Source organism: Globicephala melas, chromosome 6 (genome assembly GCF_963455315.2).
Source record: "Globicephala melas chromosome 6, mGloMel1.2, whole genome shotgun sequence".
Classification (NCBI taxonomy): Eukaryota; Metazoa; Chordata; class Mammalia; order Artiodactyla; family Delphinidae; genus Globicephala; species Globicephala melas.
The window spans coordinates 103,420,867-103,431,185 of record NC_083319.1 but is presented as its reverse complement, the minus strand read 5'-3'; the positions used below and the strand labels follow the sequence as shown (position 1 = coordinate 103,431,185).

The 10,319-nt window shown below is 33.7% G+C and overlaps 1 protein-coding gene across 1 annotated transcript in view; it reads right to left on the bottom strand.

Annotated features, from left to right (window-relative positions):
- Nucleotides 1-1,048: 1,048 nt before the first annotated feature.
- Nucleotides 1,049-10,319, bottom strand: part of PPP2R2A (protein phosphatase 2 regulatory subunit Balpha) — an 88,622-nt gene continuing 79,351 nt past the window's right edge. Inside the window, exons 9-10 of the mRNA XM_030879070.3 lie at nt 9,242-9,333; nt 1,049-6,737 (exon numbers count right to left, since the gene is read on the bottom strand). Of these exons, the coding sequence (XP_030734930.2) occupies nt 6,458-6,737; nt 9,242-9,333 (372 nt within the window). The 3' untranslated portion in view covers nt 1,049-6,457. The remainder of the gene's footprint in view (nt 6,738-9,241; nt 9,334-10,319) is intronic.

The window sequence follows — 10,319 nt, the reverse complement described above, 5'->3', positions numbered from 1 at the left end:
AAGCAATAATTATTGATGTATATAGATCAAGATTAATTAATGCTAATGGGGCACATTATTTGATATTTTGGACTGAATACTTCACCTATAACAATTTTTCCCTCTTATAACCTTAATGGAGTTCAGAATTAGAACACCACTAATAGAAATGAGAATGCAATGAAGGATAAAATGATTCATAATAAAACCATCAAACATAAAAATGAACATAAAATAACTTTTTCTCATTTTAAGTTGAAGGACTTTCTAACTATAAATAACTCTTTGGTTTGACTATGAAATAATAAATGAAAACCCAGTTTATGGTATTTTGTTAAAGTAGTCTGAGCAGACTAAGACAAAAGATAAGAGAATGTTATGAATAACTGTGCTCATAAATGTGACAGCTTAGGTGAAATGGACAATTTCCTTGAAGGGCAAACTGCCAAAACTCATTTAAGAAATGATAGATAATTTGTGTAATTTTATGTCTTCAAAACAATTGACTTCAGATAACAACCTTTCAATAAGAAGGCCCAAGTGGCATCACTGGTGAATTCTACCCAACATTTAAGGAAGAAATTATATGAATTCTATCTACAATCTTCAATAATATAGGTGAGGAGAGAAACATTTTATGAGGCATTACACTGACCAATGACATTAAAAAGTAAGGAAACTAGAGATCAATATCTCTCATGAAACTTGAAGCAAAAATACTGGTTCCACAATTAAAAATCAGTGTAATTCACCATGTCAACCTTACGAAGAATGATCATTTTAATAGATGCAGAAAAAACATCTGACAAAATCCAACATCCATTCATAATTAAGAACTCTCAGAAAACTAGGAGTAAAAGGGAATTTCCTCAACCTGATAAAGACCATCTACAAAAATCTACACCTGATACACTTAATGGTAAAAGACTGCATGCTTGCCCCCTAATACTGGTGACAAGGCAAGGATGTGTCTGATATCACCACTCCTTTCACCATCATACTGGAAGGTCTAACCAGTGCAGCAAGACAAGAAAAAGAAAGAAAAGGCGTTGGAAAGGAAAACTGGAAAGACTGGAAAAAAATAAAACATTTATTATAAATAATAATCTGCAGACATGACTACGTAGAAAACTTTTAAAAAATCTACATAAGTGAATCTGGCAAGGTGTCAGGATACAAGGTCAAAATACAAAAATCAATCGTATATCTAGATATTAGCAATGAACATTTTGGAAATTGAAAATTTTTAAAGTACCATTTACAAAAGCACACACAAAAAAACCCATAAAGTACTAACAATATATGTGCAAGATCTGTATGCTAAAATCTAAAAACACTGATAAAAGAAATCAAAGACCTATATAAATGGAGCAACATGCTGCATTCATGGATTGGAGGACGAATATTAAGAGGTCCACTCTCCCTGAACTGGTCTATGGATTCAATGCAATCATTATCAAAATCCAAGCAGGTGGTTTTGTTCTTGTCAGCAGGCTGATTCTAAAATGTACATAGCAAGGCAAAGGAACTAAAATTAGCAAAGCAGTTTTCAAAAAGAACATAGTTGCATTACTTATGCAAAGCTACAGTGATCACGCAGTGTAGTATGGGTGAAAGCTCAGACGTATAAACTAATGGAATAGTTCAGAAATAGGCTAATGCTGTGTCAACTGATTTTCAACAAAGGTGCAAAGAAAAATGAACCTCAATCTATATATGGTACATATATAATTTTTATATGTAAACATATACAAAAACCAACTCAAATCAATCAGACGTAAATATAAAAACTGAAAACTATTAAACTTCTAAAAATATTAAAAATTTTGTCACCTTAAGTTAGGCAGATTTCTTAGATATGACACCAAAAGCATAACCCATTAAAGAAAAAGTTGAAAAAGTGGACTTCTGTGAAAATTAAGAATTTCTGCTCTTCAAAAAGCTCTGTGCAAAGACAAACCTCATACTGGGAGAAAATATTTATAAAGCATATGTGATAAAGTCTGGTATCCAGATTATAGAAAATAATATCTGACTAGAAACATGTAAACACAAATTGGGTTACCATTTTTGACTTTTTCTGATTGACCAAGATAAAACACGAGGTTTTTGTCCATTATTGAGAGTGTGAAGATAGGGGTGTATTTGTGATGGAACTTCCATTTTTGGAACAGAAATTTGACAATATGTACCAAATCTTAAATACACCCATATCCTTTAATACAGTAATTACAGTTCTAGGAGTGTATCCTAAAAATCTTACACACCAAGGCTGGTATGTATGGTCACTATTCCAATATTTCCACTTGCAAAAATGAAAATAAACATCAATCTTGGTAACAGGCACTAGTTAAATAAATAAAGGATCAGCCACAGATTATGAGGCTATTCAGAGGGGAAATCTGGCTTAAAGTATGCCCAGAAGAGAGAGAACAAAAGAATTCATACAAATGTGAATGGGAGTTTTCTCTGCATGATTAACTGCTGGGGTATTTTTTCTTTTTTTGGTCTATCTGAAGAACATGTATTCAGAAGGCAGAAGTTACTTTTTTTTAAAGGAATTTAGACATTCCAGAGTTAAATCAGCATAAGCGTGCAACATGAAAGTCCTGGTCTCCTTGTTAAGGAGAAAGTGAACATGGTACATAAGGATCTGATTTTGCAAGGGGAAGGGGGCAGACTGAGTTATCTATGACTGAAAGGGCAGTTCATAATTCTCTTCCAGTTTCATTTTTGCTACTTCTCCCGTAAGGTATGACCATGACAGCATAGTTGATATTTGGGTTCCCCCTCCATCACTCACTCCAGGATCATGTTGAATAGCGGTTTTATTTGGGCATAAATACACTTCGGACTTTCCCTTTATCTGGTTCCCAAATTTGGTTTTTAATAATGAAGCTCTTTCAATATAGAAACAGAATCTCATTTATGCATTCTCAAAAATACAAAAATTGTGTTGGTCAAGGCTTAACTGGTGTCCCCTAGTGGGAAAGTCCTCAAATAACTGGCTGCTGTTCATGTAAGTGCAGAACATTTTTAAAAGGTAAATAAATACTAGCTTTCTCCCTTTAGGCCAGTTTAATTATTTTTGTTTGCCAAATTGCTCCTTTTGCAGGAAACTAAATTTTGTAGTGCCTTCCTTTTTATAGGTAGGTGCTAAGGTGGGCCTTTTCATACGTATTATTAACTTTAAGCCTGCAAGGTGGGCGTTCATTTCTTACACAGTAGGTCACAAAGTTCAATACCATTATGCAATAACATGTCAAGGAGACAAAACTCAATTTATCATTACACTTAAAACCAGCATCTGAGAACCTCAAGACTTTGTAAATTCTCTAAGCTTTTGATTAACACCAAAGAGTGAGACATAATGTCTTGACCTTATATGCACAGTTACAAGATGAAGCGGAACAAGTTTCCAAGGCTTTCTGGAGAGGAGGGGTGTGTAAAAAACCTCTTTTAACCATGGTGTCTCTCTTACACACACACAAAGCTTTAATTATCAACCGTCTGAACAGATAAGTATCTAAAATAGTAATGCTCTCAAATACTACAGTAAAATTGACTCGATTCTTTATTACCTAGCATAAACCTGTCTTTTCTTTCTTTTTTAGGGGTGGGGGTTGGGCTTGGCTTTGTTCTTCCAGAAGTGCACATTACTATCCCCCCTTGAATTTTTATGCGGTAGAAAGAAGATGCTGAAGCAGTGTTCCCCAACAAGGTAATGGTTTAAATTTCACTAAAATACTTCTATCAGTAACTGTTTAGCTTTCACAAATAATTTTCCAAGAACCAACATGTTACTTGTATAAATACTGTTACAAACTAAAAGAACCTCAGTTTTATTATTTTTAGTTTTCCTTAGGAATGTCTGTGAACAGAATAATCCTCACATTGAAGGTTGTTTTTTAAATCCTCACTTAATTTGAAAGGAAAAAGAGTGTGTGAATGTACTTTTCTATTCCAAAGTCTCAGGGCTTCACAGAAGAAAGCTTAATATCCAGTAGTTAAGTTATATAAACATGAGTTTATACAGATACAGATTTATATAACTATTGCCCAGCCACTAAATCAAGATCAAGAGATTAACAGAATGAAAGGTTTTTTTCCTACCATAACTTTTCAAAAAGGTTAAGACAGAGGGATAGAATATGTATATATTTGTAGGTGTCAAGAGAATAGGAGAATACAAGCAACTTGACAAGACTAAGTGTATTCTATAAAAGATTAACCACGACCATGAGTGGCTGGGCTTATAGTTTGCTACACCAAAGAAATTAAAAATTGATACTTGAGAATATTGTTATAATAATTTATAATAGCATTCCTTTATAGAGGCATTTTAATTTAAGCAATGTTTCTCTCTTAAATATATAAAACTAACCCTTAGTGTCATGGATGAGAATCGTCATAGCTACTGCTAAATGAAAGAACAATTTCCAAGAGCTGTTTGATGGTGTTATTTTAATACCTACACCCAAACTTTAGGGAAGCAATCTCCCAAGAAGATCTTCTGGAAAACTGCCTGATCTGCTCATGGCAGGGGAATAGCCCACTTCCAAGTCAAGCATGAAGAAAAACACAAGTTATGAATGTACCCAAGATCCCCAAATAAATTAGTAAAAGTGCCATTATTTTAAGAATTATCAGACGTATAATCAAAGTGTTTAAACACAAATTCAAATTTGTTCAGTCCAAAAGATACAGTAATTTTATTACATATAATTTCTCCTGTGTGCTAAAAATGTTGACTTACAAGACATAGTATCTGTATAAGTGTAGAGGGAATTACGGTGGAATTCTTTAATCATTTTTCATTGGTGAGAAGAGAACAATAAGGTAGTGGACAAATAATAAGAAGCACTCAGAGTCCTCTAAAATTCAAGGTTGTATATTACTGCTCAACCAAAACATACTACCATTCTCTAATATAAATGCCTACTCATTTATCTTTGAAAAATAAAGGTCATTCTTTCTCCATTAAAGCTTCTGCAAGATTGACACAAAGGTTCATTCTACCTATTAAAAATAGGGGTACTCTTCATCTTTGGATAAGGTATCACCATTTAGGGAAAATGTAGTCATATACATATTACTAAATTTTTATTTGAGGCAGCTGTTGGAATCCATTAAGCACTTTTGGAACACTGTACCTTTAAAGTTTGTCTTTAACATTAATAGCTTTGGAAAACCAAAAATAAAAGAAAAACATCTATGACAAAGTACATTTCATTCAGATTTGATAGCAGTAAAATACAAAAAGAAAAATTTAGTGCAGTGTCCATTTTATCTATGTAAATCACTTGAGGATAGTTTTATGTTATAGTTTTATGACTGATAAAAAAAGTTTTAACGTTTAAAAACTTTAAGACTTTGATTTAGTAACACAAAAATGAAATTAAGCACTGTAAAGTCTTTAAAAATGAAGTTCTACAAATTTGGTTCCCATTTACAACAGTTTCATTAACAGATAATGAATTAAGTGTAGATACAATGTATCCAATACCCTTATAACTACAGTAAAAAAAAAAAAATCTAGTAGCATGTATAGATCATGATATCCTTAGTAATATCAATATATAGTCAAAACATGTTCATACAGAACCAATACCTCTCCTCCATGTAAAAGAACACTTGTTAAAAATAATTAACAAAAATACCCATAAAACAATGGAACCTCATTTCATTTCACTGCACCCAAAGCTATGACACAAAATATTGGCTTAAAGGGGTAGATTAAAAAGAAAAAGAAAACCAGATTCTCCATTCTTTGTCACGTTTATTCAGTAGTAGTTTTTTTTTTTCCTTATTTTCAGTGCCAGACATGGCAAGGAGTGATTACAGCCAACTGTTATTAAAACATTTGTTCGCAACATATACCCCCTTTACCACTGACCCCAAACTGACTCGTTTTGTGTGCTTTCGTTCTTTCCTTTTTTATACCACCACCAAGACTGGGTGGAGGGGCAAGGGTAAGAGAGATGAAGGGGAAGAGTCCAGGAGGCCAGAAGAGGAGGAATGCTACAAGCCGCAGTAAGAATGAGCTGTATTTAATTTAAAAAAGGGGGGAGGGGTGTACCCCACAAATGATACAGTAATGAGGATACACAATTAAATCCCATAAGCATGACTGAAGGCTTTCACTTGTGTTTGACGTCATCACAATGGAAGGCATAAAAAGTGGAGTAAATCAATGTTGATACAGTCCAATCTAGTCCATTAGGCAAGATGGTGCAAGAAGTCATTTAAATTAAAAGTGCCCTACCCTTACCTAAATGGCTAGCAGACATGGAGAACACCACAGTGAGGAATCCACAGAGCTTTCTCCATGTAGCTATTAAAAATGTGTTGTCGAATGGCACATTGTCAAACACTGGAAAAGGGGCGCCACAATGGACCTCTCTTTTTTAAGTATGAATGCTAGATTCAACTATCTCAACTAAGCAGGAAGTGGGCTCTTCTGCTAGGAATGCCAACCCTAATTCACTTTGTCTTGAAATATATACAGATTGTTTGTAGTAGCTACAGCAATGATATTTTCCTTGGGGTGCCAGGCTGTATGAAGTATTTTCTTGTTGAAGTCTAGGCTGTCAACGCTTATTTCATCTTTCTTTCGCTTGCCACTTGCACACACTTTGCGTGGCTTCAGAACTGTGCGAGGTTTACTGTTTTCCCGTGATGCTTCTAGGGTTATGTCTCGCTTTGTGTTCCGGTCAAACATTCTGAAGAAATTATTGTAAGATCCAGTCATGACAACACTGTAAAAGTAGACAGAGCACTCAGTCAAATAATGAACATTAGTTTTCAATGGTGAAACCTTGCCTAGTACTCCAAAGAAAGAGCTACTTCAAGCAGATTTGGATTTAAGGAGGGGGCGGCTGACACCAACCCAGGGAACAATCACTGGAATAAACTAGGAATATAGTATTAGTAAACTTGATTTTCTATTAATGACTCCTTTTCATGACTACCAAAACTGTCAGCAAAGTTGAAAGCATCCTCAAGTAAAGCTTGTAAGTAGTACTGAATTATCAGTTGAATATTTTTGCAACTTCAGTCTATGCAACCAACTAGACCAGCCAGCTTCTACCAACCAACAACAAAAAAACCAAAACAATGGTATACAGCTTTCTGTAAGAAACCAATGCTTTATTTTATGATTTACATTATAAGCTATTTATGTCCCCAGGACACTGTCTGGTTCAGACAATAACATCTTATGTATGCTTATAAGAAATCTGCTTCAGAGTATATAAAGAAAGTAGCATATACAACTATTATTAACAGAAAATTGTTTAACCTATAACACTAAATACATTTTAAGCATTTTTTGACAAATATTTTTAATAGTATCATTTTACAGGGGCACCACATTCTTGCCTATTAACCCTAAGACGATTTCTCTGTCAGTCCTACTCGCCATCCATCACGGCTCAACATCTGCTAAGCAGCCCAATGAGCAAAACTTCACATGTTTGAAACCATTAATAAATTACTTACATCCTTCCCACATGGTTTAAATTATTATTGTAAATAAGATTATAGGACACCGGGAACTGTTTAAGGTAATGCTTGAAAACATCTCTGAATACTTACAAATATTATATATTATACAGGGTCACATATTAAATACAAATGATCATGACCTATTCATTAATGTCAATTCTCCCGAAGGACACTTCACAACATTTTAACCAAACTCAGGTCGGTGCATATTCCTGAAGGTAATAAAACTGTATTTCTTTTAAAATAATTTCTGTAGTTTAGACTGGCATCCCCATGTTAGCTGAACTTGTGAGGTTTTAATGGATTAGGGCACCTAGTCTATGCTATTTTAAAAGGTGTTGTTAGCCAGCATTTCTGTGGTATTCTTGCCAAAAATGTGTAACTGGAATCTAAACACGAGAGAATATTAGACAACACTCAAATTAAGGAAAATTCTACAAAATAAATTGCCTGTGGTTTTCAAAAAAGCAAGGTCATGAAAGACAAGGGAAGAATGAAGAACTTTTCCAGATTAAAGGAGACTAATGAGATGTGAAAATTAAATGAAACATATACTTTTGGACTGGATACCAGATTTTTTTTCTCTGCTAGAAAGGACATCATTGAGAGAACTCGTGTTATTTATGGGGATCTGTGGATTAGACAGCAGTACTGCATCAATGCAAATTTTTCTGCTTTAGATGCCTATACTGTCATTATATAGGAGAGTCTTTCAAAAAAAATTTTTTTATGTTAAGGGAAATAAACAATTTTTCGTTTAAACACTATGAGGACGAGCTGGCCGTAGCACTGCACCATATCCTGCTCCACCAGTGTCGCCTTCCCTTTCCTGTCTCCTTGACGCCTCGGGTGAGCAGTGGCATTCAGATTCGAAGCCTGCTTGCTCCTACTCCAGGTGTGCTGTGGCCAGCCTACAGGGCCTCATATTATAATCAGATAAAAACAATTTTAAGAATCAGACAAAAGATAAATTATCCAAGTTCTATTATATTCAAAAGCACCATGAAACCTGACTCTTATTAAGCTTCAGCAATAAAACTATTGCTGAATACTCATTAATGAGTACCTTGAAAGCAAGTTAATAATTCCAGAATTATGTTTTCTTTTACTATTGTCTGTTCTATTGGAACATAATAAATAAATACTGACATTTAAAAACGGAATGATTAAGACTTATTTATCCTTCGAAATAATGGTACACATTTTGATGAAGTTGTGGATTATAAAAAGCTTAATTACTCATGGTAATATGGTTAAAATAATACATGGTAATTACCTCTTCTCTTCTATGAGGTATTAATGTAGTACCTGGAAAAACCAGTGTGTAACGCTGCAAATGAAGTATCTACTGCCTAAATATTTCTAAAAACAATTTAATAGCAAAGTAACAACCAAACTGAAATTTCACCATTTTAACCACTGGCATGTCAAAAATGTGATTGATCTGGTTCATAAAAGGTAAAGTTTAAAATTTATATCGTAATATATTATATCTAGAATTTTTGGGGATACTTTCACATTTACTAGTGAAACATAATGTTTAATTTTTATCTGCCAATACTGCTGTAAGATTACTAAATTTATTTCAAGGAAACCCTAGGGAAAATGAAGTTGGTAAATGTAATTTATGTCAGTTTAAAGACAGGTTGGCCGTTAGTAAATGTAGCAACCATACTAGGAGTGAAATAGTAAATTTCTCTCCTCTAATGAAATTCAATTTGAATAAGGGGTTCAGTTCAAATTAAAATCAATTTACCTGTCAGATCCATTCCAACAACATTCAAATTTGTCAAATATGCAGTCATTTTCATATAGTGAACAAAGTTTACTTCTGAGGTATTCATGCACCTGGGGAAAAAATAAATATATATGTATACTTAGCTTACACCTTAAGATCTGCTGCTCTTGAAATTAGAAAATGGTTTAACAAATCTATATATTTTTAAGGCATATACAAACATGTATACATACATACCTTTTAGTCTCATTAAAACTCAATTCTCAAAACAAACAAACAAAAAAACTCAGTTCTCTGAGAAACAGTAAAGGTATTTTATCCTTTCACAGACATCTGATCCGCCTTCCATGAACACACATTTTCCTCTCATACAATAGAGAAAAATACCCTTCTGGGCATAGCACATGTACTCTTTACAAGCTTGACTGAAATATTTAGGCCAGAAAACATTTAAAACTGGCACAGATAAGAGACTAATTAAAGAATATTATAGCAATATTTGAATTTGCTAACACTTGATTTTCAGCCCATTAATTGTTGATAAAAAACATGCAATACTGTGGCTTTACTTCCTTTTTCACTACCATTTTTGGGGCATAAATAACTGAAGCCTACAATACCTTATTAAGTGCATACGTTATGCATTGCATGACCCTGCCCTAGTTTGGTGATAAATTATATGGTTATTCCAGGTATGTGTTATGGAAATATTTGATATACTTGTTATTACTTATACAATATCCAAAGATAATGAAAATGTAGCTCTGTTTTTTGAAGTATAATTCTATGTTTACTCACTAGTATTTCACAAAGGGATCAACTAGAAAATAAATTAGTTACATAAAAAGTATTCTGAGAAATGATACAATTCTATATTAATATTACTAAATTACAAAGGACAGTTCCAAAGTATTTGTTGTGATCATAAGGAAAAAGAACAAGTTTCTGTCTCACTATTCTTTTTTACTTAAAGGGAACCTTAAAAAGAAGTAATGATAGAAAAGAGTAGGTACATTGGGACTTCCCTGATGGCACAGTGGTTAAGAATCCGCCTGCCAATGCAGGGGACACGGGTTCAAGCCCTGGTCCAGGAAGA